We start from the raw sequence: 21,767 nt of genomic DNA, 5'->3' as shown, positions 1-21,767 counted from the left end.
TAAAATCAGCAAAATTTAAAATCAAGTATACATAATCTTTGTACATGTCCTTGCAGGCTTGTGGAAACCAAAGTTTTTAGCAGGTTCCTGAAATGGCACAACCACACAAATAGTTTGCAGTTATGCCTGTGCGTGGTTTCACTGTATGCATAGTAACTTGCCCCAGCTGGTTATGGTCTAGCATCAGAGAACTTTAAAACACACAGCTTTGGTACAACAATATGTTCCCCTTCTGGTTGGAGATATGGGACAACATTTCTAAATGTTCTCCCATGGGAAAAAGTCCTTGTAAAGAGAAAACCAGAGCACTAGTTAGAAAGTACTAGCCTAGCACTACCTGTTGTACTAGCTTTCGACATGCAGTAAGGCAGTGGTGTCCAATTTTTTTTCAAAAGGGCCAGATTGATGAAGTGAAGGGCCGTGGGAGCCAACCAAAGGGCCAACCGAAGTTGTTGACCTTTTTTTAGGATTGAAGTTGTTGAGTGTTTTTTTAGGGTTGGAGTTGTTGAGTTTTTTTTTAGGATTTTACCCCAGGAAATAAACTAATAAACTGCGACAGATTAAACCAACCTGCAGGCTGGATTAGGCCCCCAGAATGGATTTTGGACATGCCTGCAGTAAGGTGTTGCTGTTGTTGTTGTTGCTGCTGCTGCATGAGGAATCATTCAGAAATGTAATTTCCCCACCTGGTCAGAAGTGCCTCCTCAAAGAACTGCTACCTCATATGTTTTGTGTCAAAGTGTGTTCAAAGATCTTGTGTCCATTTCAAAGATGGAATTGTTAGGTACTTCATTACTATCTTGCTTCTAACTTGATCTAATTTTTGTTAATGGAGCCAATGGAATTTGGCATTGCAATGATAAGCAGAACTTTATTTTGTAGAATATTCCTTTGGATTACTGGGTAAGGTCTAGTGACTTTTGTTAGGAAGACAGAGAGAACTCTATTGAATGTCTCTTGTTAGTTCACTTTGATGCTCTTATATTTTGTAATTTCCTTTTGTTAGGCAGACCTTGATTGACAGCGGATTGTAATTTGTTCTCATTCTTCCATTGATTTAAATCCTGAGCAGAATTTAACTAAAGTGACTCTGATATGCAACAGAACAGAGCAACGTGTATTCAAGCCTAGGAAGGAATGTGGAAAGCAACAATATCAAGTGAATCTGAAGCTTTGATGGGCCATTTCTGATTTCATTAACACTGGGCTGAACTTTCAATTAACTCTGATGATGCAAGACGACCTGTACCTTTATTCCTCACAGAGGCACGGCATCTAATAACTGCACAACAGGCAGGGGGGGAAATTACCTTCCATGCTCTTAAAAGTAATGAGCCTTTGAGTGAGAAAATGACAAGCTGGTCCCACTCCAAAATTCTTGGAAAACATTTTCAGGCCTCTCTAATTTCTTGTGAATTTTAATACTTATTTGCAGAAATGCCTCAGAGCACATTAGCTTGGAGACTCAGGAAAATCAGCAGAATTATTTGATAATAACTAAAACACAGAAAGTTGCCAGGAAAACTTGAAAATATACACAAGGGGTAGTCTGAAAATCTTGGAACAGGGGAACTGAAACAGGTATTTTTTTGCATGCAAATCAGGTGTTCTACTCCTGAGCTATGGCTCTTCCCTGTAAATACAAACCCCACAGTAACATGAAAACATACAGCATGCTGTCTTTGGGAATAGCTGTGTGGCTGGGGCAACCCTGATTTCCCAGCGCTGATAATATTGTTTGTTGTACTTCCAAATTTGTTTTGAGTAGAGGCATTTCCTGCGAGTGATTCCTTTGTGCCCCACTACCAAAGCCAGGAGACAGATTCCCCCATCCTTCATACTCCTCTCCCATCAAGTAAGTGAATGAGTGGGTGCAACCCTGCTACTGCTGGCATAGTTCGAACCTTCTGGCAGTGGCCAAAAATGGTCTTTTCTGGTTGGTACTTGGTGGAATCTGGGCCTCCTTTCAGGGCAAGGTGCTGGCAAAGGTCTGGCAATTCCCTATGACCCATCACCCAAGTCATTTTGATGGAATAACCAAGGCGAGGGAAGGAGAAGTGACTCTCTCTTTTCCTTTCTTCTGTTGCTGTCACCAGCACTGTTCTTGCCAGGGAAGTCCCAAGTTCCCCTTGGTTTTCTTGGGTGAAATTCTGGAAAATCGCAACCCTGTTTGAGGAAACCGCCAGAGAATTTATCCATCCTCAGTTAGAAACAGCAGATCAGAGAACTACCCCCTATTGGTAGAAGTGTGGGCCTTGAGAATCTCATTTGGTTATATAAGTGATCGACAAATATGGCTTTGGATGGGTAAGAAGCCTGAATGAGCTTGGAGAATGTGCTTTTGTTATAACAGCATTTCCTACTGCTTTGATATACTCATGTTAGTATGTAAAAGCATAGAAATGGCCTTTTGTAGTGGTGTTGTGCTCAAGAGGAAGAAGCTGGTTAGCTAATGCCAATAAAAAATAGAAAAATAGAATTATTGTTAACTTTGGATAAGCTGAGTGGGGGAAGGTTAGTTTACAGTTGAAATTCCGGTAGAAGCCAGCAGGATAATCTGCTTCTAATTTATTTTCTCCTCTTCCCTGCTGTTGCAACTGCAGTGACTATAATCAGTGCAACTACAAATGGCGAACATACTTTTCATATGAATATTACAACAATGTGCTCAACTTGTTCATAAACTCGCTTAGAAAGCAATCCTCCCTTTATATGCAGTTACCTGAGAGTAAGAGTCTTTTAACTGCATGGAACTTGCTTTTGAGTAGACGTGCATAGGTTTGCAGATTCGTGGCTTCTGAATAAAGAATGTTGATTTCCCCCAATCATTGGGAGAGATTTAGCAAGAGAACCCTTTCCCAGAATTGAGTTGAAATTTGCAAAACAAATCACCTGCTTAAATTTTGCCAGCAAAGTGGCTGTTAAAAGTCTCAAGGCACCTTCCAGAAACAAAGATGGTCACCCTATCCTGAACATATTTGAATCACAAGTTGTTCAAAGAAAGAAGTTGGAACTTGAATTTAAAAAAATAGATACAATATTCAGAATTTTCAGGTGTGTTTTGGTGAGTATTGTAATCCAGGCCTTCACAAACCAAGCCAAAGTCATGTAAGGAAAACTTTCTAATTTTGCTGCTTTTTTGGAACTATAAAAATATAGGGGGTTGTCAAGAACCTGACAGGCCACAATCCATTGCTGCATTTTGCCTGGTGCATCACAAGCTGTGCAGTCTGTCTTAACCTGTGCCAAGACTTGTAAACAACGAACATCAGTTTGTTCAGAAAGAAGAATGCTGTGATGTTTGCAAATTGCTTTAAAGAATTAAGCTTCAAAAATCATGTTACAGAAAATCACATTCTCTTATGATAACAGGAAAATAGCTCTTGTTTATTTTTGCAAGTAAATATATGTTTCAATAATATTTTTTAAAACAATACTAATTTGAGGCATTGAGTGTCATTTCATTTGTTGCCATTGCACTCCTGTGCACAACAGGTGATAAAGAATGAATATTTTCAAGGTAGGTTCGCCAAAATTAAAAGACCTGTTACAATAGGTGCTGAATCAAATTAGAGGCTTGGAAAGATAGAGCCCTGTTTGCCAAGTCTCAATTCAACTTTGCAAGTAATCTTGATTTATGTGAAGATTTAGACTCTGATTTTCCAATAAGTTCAAAATAAAATGGTCTTAACTTAAGACGAAGATAAAGGACTCCTCTCCCTCAAATAATTCTTACATCAGACTCTATTATGAAGCTGCCTGTATATCATGATTGAGGGAATGGATGAAACTTGATAACACCAATGTTCTAGACCTGGAAGGGTTCACATGGAAAGGTTAACATACATTGGGATTTCTTAGATCATATTATAAAAAGACCATTATATGAAGTATGGATGAGATATAAAGATTTGTTTGAAAGGAAAATACCGTGGTAGTTGTCACCCCAGGAAGCTTTTTCAGTTAAAAATTAAATATGAAAGGAGATGGGATAACCTATAGAGATTTGATGAAGGAAGACAATAATATAATCAAAATTAGACCTTATGAAGAACTAAAACCTAGATTGTCAGGATGGATGGAATATCACCAAATTAATGATATATTCCTTAAAGTTTAAAAAAAAATGGATTTAATAATGATAGATCAATATTGGAGACTGGGGTGTTACAAGGTCATACAAAGATGTTGTCTAATGTATATGAATTTTTGCTGGAATGGCATACAAAAGATGAAGAAATTAAGGAGGTCATGACTAAATGGGCAATGGACCTAAGATATAATATCGAATATGAGAAATGGACAAGACTATAGAATTTAAGAATAAAATTTACCGCATACATGACCTTAAAAGAGAATTTGTTTAAAATGATGTACAGGTGGTACTTAACCAGTGTGGTGTAGTATGGTGTAGTGGTTAAGAGCGGTAGACTTGTAATCTGGGGAATCGGGTTCATGTCTCCGCTCCTCCACATGCAGCTGCTGGGTGACCTTGGGCTAGTCACACCTCTTTGAAGTCTCTCAGCCCCACTCACCTCACAGAGTGTTTGTTGTGGGAGAGGAAGGGAAAGGAGAATGTTAGCCGCTTTGAGACTCCTTTGGGTAGTGATAAAGCGGGATATCAAATCCAAACTCTTCTTCTTCATCTTAACACCCACCAAACTAGCAAAGATGTACAAACTGAAAAATAAGAACTGTTGGAAATGCACTGTAGAAGAGGGTAATTTTTTCCACATGTTGTGGTTGTGTGACAAGGTGAAGACTTTTTGGCATAGTGTGTATAATGAGTTAAAAAAGATATTTAGGTACACCTTTTATATAAAAAAAAACGGAGGCATTTTTGCTAGGAATGGAGAGGAGGACATTAAAAAAGGAAGAGGAGAGGACATTAAGAAAGGAAGACCAGAAATTCTTCCTGTATGCCACAACAGCAGAAAGAGTACTCTTCACACAGAGATGAAAACAACAGGATATTTCCAACAACTGAAGAATGCCAACAGAAAATATTGGAGTATGCAGAAATAGCAAGGCTAACTGGAAGAATCTGACAGCAGGACAATGAGAAATTCCAAAAAGAATGGTCTAAATTTATGGTATACTTAGAGAAAACTGTACATAAATAAAGACACTCACAGGACTGAAATAAATACTCATAACGTTTATTGTAAACATTTGGTTAGATCATAGGATGTAATGCTGTAGTATAATAAGAAATGTATGTTTAAAGTATAATACAAAAATTTATTAAGGAATTATAGACATTTATGGAATGTATATATAGTGAACACACTTAAGTAAGAGTAATGTAGAGAAGCCAAAAGAGGGGTGGAGGGAAGTTAATTCGGATAAGATACAGATTTAAAGGAGAATAATATTGTTAAACTGTATTGTGTTTAAGATATTTGAAAAAATTAATAAAAATTGTTGCAGGAAAACCTCCAAAATGAAATGGTGTTAAAAGGATAAATTATTGTTTTATTTATAACCAAGCAATTGCTTATCATGCAACATTTTATGTGGGTTTAATTCAATCGACCTCAGTATGCCTATTGGAATATAGAGTTATAATGCCACCTCCATGTGTCTCCTCAGAAGTAAACGCCACTTTCAGTGTCTTGTAAGTGTGTTTAAGATTGCAGCTATAGTTCTTGACAGGGAGTGGGAAATGCAGGGTGAGTCATTTAAAAGAGGCCCCGTGGAACATGTGTACTCCCTATCAGGGCCAGCTCTAGGGGTAGTCTGGGTGGCGCAGTAGGGGGGTGCCGCATGGAAACCGTGTTGCACACTGTGCCCACCCACCAGCCGCGGCAAGAAACGTAGCGGGGCGGGGGTGCCGGAGCGATCTCCGCACCACGGCTCCAGGGTGCCTGACGTGCTTGAGACGGCCCTGCTCTCTATCCACAGGGCTTCTTTTAAAGGACTCACCCTGTATAATATGTAGTGGGGAGCTCGTGCAGTTGTTCAGAACTCTGTGTGAATTGTACATGCACTGTACTTCCAAACTCTTATGTTATAACAGCATCACTATTTTTTATAGAATTGACTTGTCAGTCAAGATGAAATATGCATAGAAATTAAGCTGGAAGAATGCAATATGATGTCAGTTAATGCTTGAATGAGAAATAATGCTCTCGTGGTTGCCTGGATACAAATAAGATGTGTGTCATAGAGGAAGGCAAATGTAAATGAATGAACAAATGAGTTGTCAACTTTAGCTTTGGAGTCTGATAAGGGCAAGGGAACTGCTTGTAAGATGGATGACTTGCAAGATTCATCAGTGTACTTTGTATGTCTTTGGACAGTTACTCAGCTTTTCTATTTGATTTTGAATAACTTAGGTGTTTTGGGGTTTGTTTGTTTTTAAACTGAGTCCTTATTGTTAAGGCTCAGGGTGGTTTACAATATAAACTTTAACAACAAAATTCCAAGCTAAATAAAAGCTAGTGAACACTTGTTTCTATTTAAGAAGCCAGTGCAAATTGAAAGGGGTCTTGTGGTTGTTGTTGCTTTTGCAGGGTAATTGTAACATGATGATCTTTTTCCTGGAAGACACTGTGATGCTCTGGAGCACGGGGGAGTAATGGTGCTCAAAAATTTACCATTCCATGAGGTGGACTGCAGTCCTCTGCAAAAGCTAAAGGAAGCCAGAGGCTTCAGTCAAGCTGCAACTATAGTTATCAGTCTTTTTATTTAGCACAGAACATTGTTGTTGTTGTTGTTGTTGTTGTTGTTGTTGTTTAGTCATTTAGTCATGTCTGACTCTTTGTGACCCCATGGACCAGAGCATGCCAGGCACGCCTGTCTTCTACTGCCTCCCGCAGTTTGGTCAAACTCATGTTGGTAGCTTCGAGAACACTGTCTAACCACCTTGGCCTCTGTCGTCCCCTTCTCCTTGTGCCCTCCATCTTTCCCAACATCAGGGTCTTTTCCAGGGAGTCTTCTCTTCTCATGAGGTGGCCAAAGTATTGGAGCCTCAGCTTCACGATCTGTCCTTCCAGTGAGCACTCGGGGCTGATTTCCTTCAGAATGGATAGGTTTGATCTTGCAGTCCATGGGACTCTCAAGAGTCTCCTCCGGCACCATAATTCAAAAGCATCAGTCCTTCAGCAATCAGCCTTCTTTATGGTCCAGCTCTCACTTCCATACATCACTACTGTGAAAACCATAGTTTTAACTATATGGACCTTAGTCAGCAAGGTGGTGCATCTTCTTTTTAAGATGCTGTCTAAGTTTGTCTAGGTTTCCTTCATGGATCACTGCCTTGTCATGGCAAAAGGGCTTGAATAACTCAGAGAATAACTGAGCTATGCCGTGCAGGGCCACCTAAGATGGACAGGTCATAGCTGAGAGTTTAAACTAAATGTGATCCACCTGGAGAAGGAACTGGCAAGCCAAGAAAACTCCATGGGCAAAGACAATAGCACAGAACATACCATGGAACAATTCAGACCCTAACTGCCCATGTGTGTGAAAGATTTGCAGTAGTTCCTTTCCTTTAAAGCCAAGGCCAAGGCCACTTCAGCAAATGCATGACCCCAACTTTACATCTGAGATGATAGGGAATAGGGGGTGATTCTTGTACTGTACTTGGTGATTTTATTCCAAATGAACCCTGAAGTGGGTTGTGTTCAGAGCTGTGGGGGGAAGGGAAGAACTTTAAAAAACGTTACAGCACATGCATGATTACTCAGAAGGCCCATTCTCTTTATCAGGGCTTACTCACAAGTATTTGTGCTTAGAATTTCAGGATGAGAAGGTGATTTTGATATGCATTACTGCTTCACCGAATTAATCTTGGTGAATTCTGTGGAACTTTCCCTACGGTAAAGGATCAATTGTTCTGCATATACTTATCAACTCTATATGAAAAGGTTTCTTGTCATTGATCTGCGCATAATAAAGTTATTCTTAGCCTATAGGCAGTATAGATGGAGTAACTGTTGCTTTTTCTTTTCAATTACAGCAGGAAAAGAGTCCAGAGAATTCAAGAAATAAAGGTATGTTGCTATGGTAGTAGTTTTCATTTAATTGCTTATTTATGTTTAAATCTTTATAAACCATATTTTCTGGCTTATACAATCTACCCAAGTTGATGAAGAAAGTATAGAATGTTTTTTTAAAATAATAATAATAATTATCGACTTTATTTTTATCACTAATTGGAAGCTAATATACTAGCACTGCATTTTTACTCACAGTGCAGAGATAATGCTACTTTTACTGGTACTTCTGAATATATGAAGACCTGAATAGAATCAGCTATAGGAAATAAGGATACATTGCATTTCTGTATTTCAGAAATCCCTACACATCTTGTTCTTTGAGCATGTTTTGGTTGGCTTGTGTTGTATGAGGAATAAACTGTAAAGCAGCGTATTTATGGAAACTTATTAGTCTAGCAAAAGATAAACTGCTAATGTGTGTCATGGCAGAATGTATAAATTGAGGCGTAGTTGGTCCTGACTCTGTTTCCTAAACTTACACCAAGTAGAAACTGTTGTATGGGATTAAATCTGTACCTATGGCAAGACAAGGAATATTGCCAATGCAAATGAGCTTTGTCCAGAAGTATCTGTAATACAAATAAGAGGAAATAATTTATCGAGTAAGCATTTCTTGGTGTAATTAGTGCAAAATGTTTGAGTTTCACAGATCTGATTACACTCATTGAAGACCTCTTCATTTGAATTGATACAGAATGCTGTAATATTTGCTAGCAGCAGCAATTGTAGGATATGTAAAGTTAGGTAAAAGTTTTCTTGTTCCAGAACAACAAGTGTGTGTAAGCCTTGTATAAAAGAAACAAATCAAGAAATGCTGTGTTTGCATCTTGCACATACTAAAATTGGGTTGAAAAATATTTTATTTTTAGGATTTCAGAGAAAACACACACTCTCTCTCTCTCTCTCTCTCTCTCTCTATATATATATATATATAACATGGTAAGGCCTGTGTTTTGTTGCTGTGGTGAGAGTTCTCAAACATGCTTAGCATAACAAGTATCTTTAAAAATGAAGCTTTTATTAGTCACCTTCAGGCATTCAGTATGAAGTTAAACAGTAGTGGAAGATGTGTTCAGGTGGCAGCACTCGCCTGACCTCTGGTCAGCCATATTAGCACTGCTTACTAGGAGAGATGAGGCAGCAGTGAGGTTAGTGCAGAGCAAACACACCAGCAGAACTACTCTGGCACTTCTGCCAGTGCATGTGCACCATGCCAGCCTTGATACTCCCTCTCTGCCTCTCAGTAAGCAGCAGCAATGTGGTCAACCAGAGATCAGGTGAGCGTTGCCACCCCACTATGCCATCTGCTAATGAGGTTATATGAACGCTCAAGGTGGGACCATGGAAATGAGCACACTAGTTCTACCCTTCCCATCACCATTCTCCTTCTCTTCCATGAGTTGAAGGCCTAAGTGGGGAGTCTACTACATTTGGAAAGTATTGAGAAAATGTCCCCCCCTGATGCAGAAATATATGTAATGTTTAAGACAGCAGACATGCATATCTCAGCCAACAACAGATATTTACAAATCGGTCACCTTGCTGGGGCATTCCATTTCAAAGTTAATGAATTTCCATAGGGGTAACCCTGCCAGTCTTTTGTAGGAAAACCAATAAAGAAGCCTGCTTCTGAGTACACATGGTTAGGCATTGTTAGCCTTATTACATATAGGCTGCCTCTAGCAACAAGCAACTTACACAAAATCAGCAAACAACATTACAAAAAAGGGAAAAGCAGCAAGGCACCTGTCAAGATGGTGGCAATTGTACATCAGTGACTATGCCAATAATATACATTTTAGAGCAATAAATGTATCTATGTACATATAAAGTTTTAAAAAGCTCAAACTAAGGCAGAAGGCATGTTACAAGGGTTGCTGCTATGATGGCGGTTGAACGGGCAGATGGATGGAAATCTGCTTGGTAGTCCATTTTCGATGGGTTCTTCTGACATTCTTAATTGACATATAATAAACACATGGGATACACACACATATATTCCTCATGTCTCCTATTCTAGAGTTCTTATCTACAGCTGTGGGAGCGTTGATATATCCACCATGTGGAAGCAAGGGCTTCCCCATTAATTTCAATACAGGGCAGCTCAATCTATTCATCTCTTTGCACATGCAAAGCTGTTCCCTTCATTGAAGTTAATGGAAGCTCTTGCCAGCACATATGCTCACCAGAGCACTGACGCCTACAAGGAATTAATGTATTAGGGTTAAGAAGAAAATTGAGAATTGGTGTGCATCAGTTTTTCCCTCTCCCTCCTCAATTAAATCCTGTCCTTCAGAATTCATCATGGAGCTTGCTCAAAATAATTTTTGTCACTTGCTTTGTAGGTTTAAGGAGGTGTTAGTAGTACAAATTCGTAGATTTGTGAGTGCTTAAGTTCATGCCTATTGTACCTCCCTGAGAGATACCTCGTACATGTTGTTTTCCACTTTCACAGCATCAAATTATCTAGAAAGCATTTTCCCCCTGCACAGCGGCTGATAGTAAGCAAGCTCTTAAGAATGATTTCTGAGCTTGCTGCTTCCATGCAGTGCTGTATATGCTAAAGGAGGTCACCAGCACTCTGCAAGTTGGCAGGACCCAGCATGCTCAGAGGTTCATTAGGTCTTCAATTTAAGAGACTAACCAAGTATACAGTTGTCAAAGACCTGTAAAATATTTCCAACAACTCTATCCATTAAAGTCTGCCAAGTCTAGTTTGGGGAACAAATCTATGACTCTCTAGCAGCCATATGAAGCATTGGTTTTGCTACATTGGAATGTTCATGCTTTGATACCCAGAAGTGCATCTGATATTTTTTCTCCTGAATTTTCCTGCATGCTCTTGGCATATCTTTATTTGCACTGAAACATAAACATTTACTCGAGGGGGTGAGACACTGAAATACAAGACATACTTTGAATAAAAAAGTGATCCATTTTTCTACATATTGTTTGCAATTTAGAAAAAAAAATTGCTTGTGGTTTTCTATCGCTTTTTGTGTGAGTTACTTCAGGGAATTGATGTAGGCATAATGCTTCTGTTATCAAACTTCAAATCCTGGTTTCAGATAGTACCACACCAAAAACTGACACCCTGTTTCTTGAAAGTTTTATTCCCTTGTTTTAGATTTTTGTTTTTTAAAAATAAATCATTACATCCTGGGCTTACCTTATCACGGCTAGGTAGTGAGTGAGTATTTCTCCCATTCAGCATTCCTCCAGCATTCTGCTTTCTGATCTGTGGAAAACCTGCATGGAGAAGACACATCATGACATCTTCCTGCAGGTTTTAATTGAAGAGTGGAAAGCTGGGCAAACTAGCTACCAAAAGTGCATTGAGATCAGTGAGTGATATTCAGCTAAGTCTTGTTCTGAGTAGACACATTGAAATGCATGAACATGACTAAGGCTGCATACCTACAAGGGGGTGGGGGTTAATGAAAACAATTGGACTTATTTCTGAGTTGACACATAGAGGATTACCCTGACAGGTCCATGCATTTCAATAGGTCTACTCAGAGTAAAATTATTTGATTGAAACGCTGTGTTTGCTGATTTCCTTCCTTTCTTCCTTTCTTTGAGGAAAGTCATTTTACCTCAAAAAAGAGATGAAATATTCGACACAATAAAAAGCTGTCAGAAGTACAGTGGGCAGCTTCTCTATCGTCTCACACTTACAGGAAAGCCCAGCTGAGGACATCATAGGGTTTTCAGAAAGAGCAAACACTCAAGCAGGCTATGTAAACCACTGAAGAGACCATTTGCAGAATAAAAGAAAACAAAGCCAATTCAAAAGGGAAGCAAGTGCAATAAAAACAAACCCGAACAGTTCCCATCAAAATTATCACTCCTCTTTCATAATTTCCAAACGCAATTTCTTTTCTCATTAACTGGTGGACAATGATCGTTAATAAAAAGTTTTGAACCCTAGCTAGGAATGTGAGCTCTGGATAAAAGTAAGAATGGTTTAGCACTGGTGGCAATATGATCCTGAACTGTGATTAAACCAAGTATACGGGATTTGGCTCAGGCTTTGAACTCCTACTATAAATGTTTTTATTTCCATTCGGTTTGTCTTAGGGGTTTCAGAGCAGTAGCCGATAAGTTTCGATCCACATATTGTTGTAATACTGCTTAGTATAATTTGATGGTGGGCAGTTGCTACTTGCAGGGTCCCTTTATATGGTTATTACTGATCATTTCAGTTTTATTATTTTGGGTAGGATTTTATTTACGGGCAGTGCTGGAGGAAATAGAACTCAACTGAGCTATGTCTGCATATTTTGTATTTTAGCTGTTCTCTGGCCTGCATGAGTACGATTCAGAAATGTGGCACACAAGTGTACTGTAATATAAATAAGCTACAGCGGATTGGATCCAGATGGGCAGTCAAACCCAAAGATCATTGGAATCAACAGGGGAGGCTTAAAAAAGAAGATTTGCACAAAAGAGATGCTTTGTGCACAATGCTTCTAAAAGAATCTCTAGTTTAGGATCTGCAGTTCCCCACTAGTCCATAGCTGTCAACCCTCCCGTTTTTTGTGGGAAACTCCCTTATTTCAATCCATTTTCCGCTGCTATCCCGGATTGTTAGATATTCCATATTTTCCCAGATTTGAATCAGCTCCTCTCCCTCCCTGCTGGCCAGGGAGGCTCCACTCACCGCCCGCCCCGCCCCCCGCAAGCGAGCAGCCAGCCGCTGCCTGGTAAAATGCCTCACTCGGCGGCTGGCTACTCGCTCACTCGCTGAGTGCTGCTGGAAATCACCTCTGTGCATGCCCGGGCATGTGCAGAACCGATTTCTGGTGCTGCTCTGCCCATGTCTGGGCACCGGAAATTGCTTCTGTGCATGTCTGGACATGCACAGAACCGATTTCCGGTGCCGCGCCGCTGGGTGAGGCTGCTGGTCCCTTCTTTTTCAATCCGGAAGTTGAGAGCTATGCTAGTCTGTTTTGCCACTCATATGCAAAACTAGATGGAGCCATAGGATAATGATGGGCAGCTCTTTAATTACACTATGAGCTTCTCAACTGTTCGATTCCCTTTCATTTTATGCTTACCTTTAGCAATCAGAATACAAAGCGACTGTTCGCTTGCCGATCCATTTAACAAATGTGATTCTCTATTATTATGAACATATTGCCTGCCTTTTCTAATTTCATTAACAAACATCTGTTCCTTTACTGATCTTTATCTACCAGGAGTAAAGAGGAGACCATATGGGAATAACTTGGTGCATATCTGTCATTCACTTAATTCTCAGAAAACATTGTAAGGCACCTGCACAGTGATTGAAGCTCTAAAGCCAGTCCTATTTGGAAAGACGAGTTGATGGCTGTAGTTGGCTACATAAAGTTGTCACAGGTTGATTTATTTTATTTTATTTTTACACACAAAAAGAACAAAAGTAAAGCAATAAGAGTTGGAAGCAACCAAAAAATAAAATAAAATTGACATGTCTTTAAATAATCCATGGCGCAGAGTTGAAAGGAATCTTAATCTGATTCTGTGATTCTTTGTTCAAAATTGCCAAAGTACACTTGAATGGCTTCAAATGCTGGTGAATGACTTGCAATTGTGAAGATATCATAAATGGTGGGTAGCAGAGCATTCTTAGATGTTTTGTTTGATATTGAACAAAAGGTCCTGGATTGTAATGCAAAATATGTCTTAACCTCTGCATCATAAAAGCATAGTTCATATTGCATAGAAGAACTTGTTTATCGGTTGCAAAACTCCAAATGAAGCGCTGTTCCTGGTACTGTGGAGTTTGAGTAGTCCTCTCTTTGATTTTTGTAGAAACAGTTCTGGTTGTTGATGCATGGGTATGTGAACAAGATTGTTGTAGCTGTGTAGCCTACTACGAGCTCTCTTGATCCATGCCCATCCTGTCTGGTTTGGGTAAGTTAATGTGGAGGATTAACTAAGTGGCTTCAGGGTGTGGTGAATGCTTTGCTGCCTGATCAGGTGGTCCCCACTGCTTTGAAGGAGGTGGGGCATTCCTGAAAAAGAAAAAGAACAACACTCTGAACACAGAGGTTTCTGCCCAATCACTGCCCAGTCAGCAATACACCTTTTTTTTTTTTACAGAGTGATGAAGAAGGTGGTGGGGTTTTTTTGTACACAGCTTAGTGTACACTGCTTAGTAGTGGTTTTTTTTTTTTGCACTGCTTAGTTTTATATGCAGTATACTGCTGCATTTTGTTTTTATCTAGTATTTAAGAAATGTTATCAAATGTTGCATTTTCATTGTTTTATGGGAACCACCTGCAGATGTTTGTTTTATTAAGTAAATTAATAGTTTAAGTGACTTGATGTCATACCCAAGTGAATAGTTCGAAAAAACATTAAGTTTTTTTTTAAATACATTTTATTCCAATTTTCCAAATTCAACAAATTAACAAAACCAATCTTTTATACAAAATCTTATATTCACAACTTTTACCTTGCTCCGCCGAGCTATGACTTCCCCCCCTCCCTTCATGCGGGTTTCTTATTAATTCCTTTTTTTTTGCAGTTCCTTTTTTAACATATTGGTCAATTCGTAAGGTTTATTTTAATCCTGCGAGAGTTTTTAATGATCTACAGTTTTTCTCCATATAGTCCACATATTTACTCCAGTCCTTTTGAAACCTTGTCTCCCCCTGGTCACGAATCTTGCATGTCAATCTAGCAAGTTCAGCATAGTCCATCATTTTTATCTGCCACTCCGCAATTGTAGGTAATTCCTGTAATTTCCATTTTTGGGCTAACAAAGTCCTAGCCGCGGTTGTTGCATACATAAACAGTGTTTGATCTTCTTTTCTAATCTCTCCTCCTATTATTCCTAACAAAAATGCTTCTGGTTTTTTTGGAAAGGTATATCTAAACATCTTTTTCAATTCATTATATAAACTTTCCCAAAATCTTTTAACTTTTTCGCATGTCCACCACATATGATAAAATTCACCATCTTTCTCTTTACATTTCCAGCAACTTTTATCACTCATTCTATACATTTTAGCTAACTTAACTGGAGTTAAATACCATCTATACATCATCTTATATACATTTTCTTTCAAGGCAGTACATGCTGTAAATCTTAAAGTTTGATTCCATAGTTTCAACCACGCATCATATTCAATATTATGCCCCAAATCTTTTGCCCATTTAATCATCACTTCTTTTGTCAACTCATCTTTTGTATACCACTCCAACAACAGATCATACATCTTTGCCAAAAGCTTTGTTTTGCCTTCTAGCACTTCTATTTGAAATTTGGATCTTTTATCCTCGAAACCTATTTTTCTATCTTCTTTAAGCACATCATTTATTTGATGGTATTCTATCCATCCTGTTAACACTCCTTTAATGTCCTCAAAAGGTTTTAAACTCCATCCTTTTTCAGTTTTCGTCAAGATTTCCTCATACGTGGCCCGCCTCTTTTCCATATTTACTTTCTTAACTGTTAATACCTCTGCTGGTGAGACCCACCAGGGTGTTTTAGTCTCTAACAGCCTTTTATTTCTTTCCCACACCTCGTACAGAGATCTTCTTATCACATGATTCGTAAACCCGGTATGTGATTTCTTTTTGTCATAACATAAATATGCATGCCATCCAAATCTATTGTTAAAACCTTCCAAATCTAACAAGTCCGTATTCTCTAGAGTTATCCATTCTTTTATCCAACAGATACAGGACGCTTCATAATAAAGTCTCAAGTTTTAATGTTGCTGTGGACTTCTAAGTGGAAGGGATTTGAATAATAATAGTATTCCTGAAGTCTGATTTAACAGCAACTGTTCATTTGCAAAGGGAGTGCCCCTTTGGTGTCAGTTTCAAATTTAGGTCAGTTGGTAAAGTGTGCTTGGGGCCAGTTGGAAAGCACACAGCATAGTCCAATCACATCCTGCCTAATAAAGTTTAGCAGTGTCCCCTTTATATAGCCATGTTCATTCTGTCCCTTGAGGGCAAATTTCCCTTCCTCATTTCAGTGTAGAAATGAATTCTTCATACTTTTTTTTTTTTTAATGAACCTGTTTGGATATTATTCTGTCCCTGAGAAGACTTCAGCTTGTAAAACTCTAAATAGAGAAACCACCTAGTTTTCCATATGCAAATAAAAATGTTTTCACTTTCTCATAGTAAAGGAACTTAGCTCTTGTCAGAGAGAGGAGAATATATGGGCTTTGCTTTTCACTGGAAATATTGTCGTTGCCTTTCTCTTGTGCCAAGCTCATATTTCACCTCCTTTATTTGGGCCTGATCAGATGGCATAGTGCTCTGTCTACTGAGATAGTGGCAATTTCATTTTTGTCAACAAAAATACAATACTGAGAACAGTGGAATGATAACATCCAGGCTGGATCTAGACACATCAAATAAGCGTTTCAGTTAAATGCATTGTAAATTTAAACAGGGAAAACAAGTAGAGAAAAACGGGATTCCACAGTGCTATCTGTGGCACAATGTTATATTGCATATACAACACATATAAATCACTTTTTCTTTACCAATCTAGCTGAGTCTCCAGTGTCTTATACATATGGTTATTAAGAACAAGACAAGCAGCTACAAGGAGTTCTTCCAATATTGTCCAAAATATTGTGGATTCGGGATAAAATCAGGAGTTTCTTTCTCCAAAAGTATGGAACTGTGTAATTGACAATATGGTAATATGTCCTAGGAGTGTTCATAGACCACAAGATTCTGTTCAGATCTCAGTTTTGTTCTTTGAAAGCTTTGCATGGGATCTGACAGCCCTTCAGAGAAAAATGAAGCTTCATTTTGCCCCATTCACTATTTTGGGGAAACAAAACTAGCTTTTTTCCAGAAATGGATGAAATTTGCAGGCATATTAACCTCTGCCAAGTGAAAAAAAGCCTGTCAAATTACAGAATGGAACCCACTTTCCTGGGGAAATCCCAGAATTGCAACTCTGTAAGGAGACTAGGGGTCTCTCAACAACCCTTAGCACACTTCACCTGTGATATTGTGGGCAACAATTTTACTATGAACTTGGCATGCATTGTAGAGATGTTCCTAAGAAAATAAAGATGCATAATTTCAGAAAGATTGGGATTATGGTTTGTGAGTTTTGATCAGTGGAAAAAACAATGTGGATATTTTGGACCAACAAATCTGTTTCTGTCAATGTAGCATTTATCAAGATTTATAGTCTTCTACAAATGAATGGTTTTTATTTTATGTTTCAAAACAAAACCTCAGGCCCGTGTTTGGCTTATTTAGCACCACAAGTCACAGAAGCTGAGTGCAAACCTTATATGACAGGAGTAGGTGCTTGGGCATGTGGCACAGAGGCAGAAGGACTAGGATGCCCTGCAACTGCTGATAATTAGCAAAGAGTATAGAAGAGACAAGAACAAGGTGATGCAATACTGAGACAGCTATTCCTCAATGCTCTGTGATTGGAGTTCCCTGGTAAAATCATTCTCTCTCTGTGGAAGCTTGCCTTGTCTGTCACAAAAGAGCTGCTCCTTTCCCTACCTTGGCATCTTCCTTAATATGATGTTTGAAGAATGTTTCAAATTTTTCAGAAAAGCTGTTGGCAGCCTTTTATGAAGATGATTATTTAGCTCTCTTAGTTGCTCCAAAGTACCTTGGAAATCCCTGCTCATGTTTAGGCACTTTGGAGAGATCATACTAGGTTCAGATAAGCCCTGAATATGTCTGAAGTGGCTCCACTTTGGTCCTTGGCTTGAGATTTGCCCCAAAATTTTGCACACCCCAATAATCCATTGCAACACTATCCAGTAGCTAAGAACATAAGAGTATCAAGTAATTAATAAAATTTTGTTGTTGGAAAAGAGAGAAGTGTTAGGTAATGGGATATGTCACTGTATTTTTCGCTCCATAGGACGCACCTAGTTTTTAGAGGAGGAAAACAAGATTTTTTTTTTGTTTTCTTGAATTGTCCTAGGCATAGCAGCCAACTCCTAGGTGCCTTTGCCCCCCCCATTAAATATTTGAGGAAACTTCTGCAAAGGGGGAAAGCTCCATTTTTTTGAGGATCAGCTCAAAGTTGTGCAGCTTTTTTTGCAAATGGGAAAAGCCCCGTTTTGGGGGGTCAGCTCACAGTTGTGCATCTTTTTTTGCAAAGGGGGAAAGCTCCATTTTTTAGGGTCTGCTCAAAGTTGTTGAGTTTCCTTGCAAAGGGAAAAAATCCTGTTTTTATGGGATTCAACTCACAGTTCTGCAGCTTCTCTAGGAAAGGAAAGGGACCCATTTCTACAGTTTCCAGACAGATAATCTAATCAGCCAGTCACATGTCATTGGGAAACAAACAGCCTCCCTCTGCAGACAACAATTGAGGGCTAGGCAAGGGGCCTGGGCAGGAGCTAGCTCCCTTATCTCCCTCCCTGATGTCTTGCAATCAGCTGCTGAGTGGGTTCCTTTCAACACTCTCCCTCTTGTTAGCCTTTAGCTATATATATATATATATATATATATATATATATATATATATATATATACACACACACACACATGTACAACCTGCCTTTTGCCCCTGGGCAATTCGGCTCCAGGGGCCACACATTCGCTCCATAAGACGCACAGACATTTCCCCATAAGACGCACAGACATTTCCTCTTTTTAGGAGGAAAAAAGTGTGTCATGGAGCGAAAAATGTGGTACATTGTTGTAGATTATTCCCAAATGCTACTAGGGCAACCAAGTAGACAATTAATCAATAAACTTTATTTGCATAGCCTACAGCCATAGCAACAGAATAGATGCATTATACAATTAAAAACAACATGGATAAAAGGATCAGTAATATGACTATGATTATCGTTTAAAAGGTAGCCCTTAGTCTCATTGCACCCTCGATGAATCTGGAAAGTAGACATGTGAGTTATATGTGTAGTCATGTAAAAGACAGCGTTTCTACAGAGTAGAGAAAGGCAGAAATGCTTTGCAGCTATTATTTTACTAATTCTCTGAAAGAAGGAAGAGCACAGCAGTCCCATGAGATTAGACCACTCTTGAAAGCCACAGACTGAAAATGTTCTATCTTCCCTTGTTACAACATCTATAGCACAGCTGGGATTGACTGTTGCACCACACACACACACAGTGTAAACACACACACACACAGTTACATCGGTGTGCTTAAGAGATAAAAAGTCTTTCATATACAAAAAGACGTGCTATTTGCTTATCCCTATTCAGAAGGTTTCACTGGTCAGTTATTCCCAACCCTATTACTGCTGCATGAAAGACATTTTTCATGGCAAAATGACCCCCAACAAAGAGTCATTGAATTTAAAACTAGTCCAGTCCTCCATTAATAAAGAAAGGGAGGTTATTGGTCTGAAATTGCTTGCAGAGCATGTTAGTTCTACCATGCATAACAGGCTGAGTTGCTGTGAATGTTCCCAGTAGATGGCAGTAGTGTACTCAGTACATTAGCCAGCCCATTACATCATCAAAAGCTCTTTCTTAATTGCCAATTTTCCTTTTAAGAAACTAATGTGTGTCTTTTAATACAAAATATTTAGTCTTGTCATATTGAGCTATTTTCAACAAGCTTCCGTTCCTGAACAGCAATATGGTAGAATCCAGGATACTAACTGTAGAGTGAATTGCTGACAGAGTTTTGAAGACTGAAGTGTTACCTCACTCCTAGCATACAGTTGTTAGTATGCAATACAAGGATGGAGTTTGTTGCCTGTCTGTCCTAAAGATACTTAAGGCAGATTTCTCTCAGGAAAAGCAGATTATTCAGGCATCAGAGTTTAGGGACTTAATGCACTGGAAATCCAGTCTTTATGCACACTGCAGAAATATATAGTGTAAACATTTACTAGCCTTTTTCAAAACTGTAGGCCTACAGAAACTTCATAAGTTGCTTCCTTCTTTCAAAGAATCACCAGCTATCTTAATAAACCTAACTAGGTAGAGTTTTGTTGTCATAGTTACAAAAATCTTGATTAATCTCAAGGGTGTTGGGAGTTGTCCAGAGGATACTGTGGAGGCAAAACAAAATCTCCTTCTTCCTCTTCTACTGTAATGCAGCCTACCTTTAATTTTATACCTACTTGATCTCAAAGTCAAAATAAAGTGTTTTAGGTTGGTCCATCAATGCTCTCAATAGATGGTTAGTCTCCAAAGCATCATACAGTTGTGTGTTTCTTTTAAGGGAAACACTAATGCCATTGTTTGTGCATGTCTATCTGATGGGTTCAATGCATCCTGTGCATGTCTATCTGATGGGTTCAATGGCACTTATTCCAGAAAGTGGATATTGCCTTGCTAAAGAAAAAAAGAAAAGAAAAGAAAAGCTTAATAAGCTTTCTGAACATCAGTTTATAGCTTCAAGTCATGATTGATTAATTTTAGTCAAATATCAACCTTTTACATTTTATTCAATTTTGGATTTTATATTGGGGCCAAATAAGACAAGATTATGGAATCTCATATCACTCTTATTTAAAGAAGCTGCCTGATTTAATTGAGTCCATATCACTGGGGAAAGGGGGTTCAGCTTTGAGCACTGTGCAATTTTCCAATGGAAAGACCTCCCTCCCCCACCCCCCAAAAGCTATTAGTAGGGAAAGTTTTGAGAGAGTGAATTTAATCGGGGAAAAATCACAACAAATGATTAAGGGCCCCTCACTCAGCAGCGTGTCATCAATTTAATTCCACTTATGAATTGCTTCCCATAAAATATGTTTAAGCGATTCACAATAAAAACAACAATAAAAACAATACCACAAAGTGTGTGTGTGTGTGTGTGTGTGTGTGTGTGTGTAAAACACTTTTTCTATATAAAAATCAATTAGAAGAATTTCACACATAAAACCCTGCCCTCATGGGCCAGCCTTGAAAGGTGGGCAGGACTCCTCACCTGTCAAAGTTGGCATGTGGGGTAAGGGGAGAGGACCTGGGCTGGCATGCCAATCCCCCTCCCCCAATAATGTAAAGAGATCCAGCCATGGATCCCTGCAATGCCTGTTAGTTTGATATATTTTGGGTAACAATCAAAGCAAAAAGTACACACAATGTAGCTTTGTCTTTTCTTTAAAAAAGCATGCTCATTTATATACAGTGCTACCTCGGGTTGGGACGCGGGTGGTGCTGTGGGTTAAACCACAGAGCCTAGGACTTGCTGATCAGATGGTAGGCGGTTCGAATCCCCACGACGGGCTGAGCTCCCGTTGCGTGGTTCCAGCTCCTGCCAACCTAGCAGTTTGAAAGCACCTCAAAGTGCAAGTAGATAAATAGGGGCCGCTACAGCGGGAAGGTAAACGGCGTTTCCGTGCGCTGCTCTGGTTCTCCAGAAGCGGCTTAGTCATGCTGGCCACATGACCTGGAAGCTGTACGCTGGCTCCCTCGGCCTATAGAGTGAGATGAGCGCCACAACCCCAGAGTCGGTCACAACTAGACCTAATGGTCAGGGGTCCCTTTACCTTTTACCTCGGGTTACAGACGCTTCAGGTTGCACGTTTTTGGGTTGTGCACCACGCCAAACCCGGAAGTTACAGAACGGGTTACTTCCGGGTTTCGGCACTCGCGCATGCGCAGAAATGCCGAATCGCAACCCACGCGTGTGCAGACGCGGCGCTGTGGGTTGCGAACATGCCTCCCGCATGGATCACGTTCGCAACCCGAGGTTCCACTATACTCTCATTTGTTCTTACATACTTATTCCAGGAATGTCAGAGGCAGTAGTCTGAGATTGTAGAAAAGCCAAGTTAAGAAGTACATGCATAAATGAGATGCCATACATAACCAAATGAGGAAAAATGAAAGAGGCAA

The 21,767-nt window shown here is 39.3% G+C and overlaps 1 protein-coding gene across 4 annotated transcripts in view; it reads left to right on the top strand.

Moving 5' to 3' along the window:
- The window catches only part of FSTL5 (follistatin like 5), a 300,362-nt gene that overhangs the window by 66,079 nt on the left and 212,516 nt on the right, over positions 1-21,767 (top strand). For all 4 annotated transcript variants that reach the window (XM_060278679.1, XM_060278681.1, XM_035112814.2 and 1 more), the window contains exon 3: positions 7,964-7,997. In XM_060278679.1, the coding sequence (XP_060134662.1) occupies positions 7,964-7,997 (34 nt within the window). The remainder of the gene's footprint in view (positions 1-7,963; positions 7,998-21,767) is intronic.

Source organism: Zootoca vivipara, chromosome 9 (assembly GCF_963506605.1).
Source record: "Zootoca vivipara chromosome 9, rZooViv1.1, whole genome shotgun sequence".
Lineage (NCBI taxonomy): Eukaryota > Metazoa > Chordata > Lepidosauria > Squamata > Lacertidae > Zootoca > Zootoca vivipara.
Note: the sequence above shows the minus strand (reverse complement) of the source record. Positions and strands in the feature narration are given on the sequence as shown.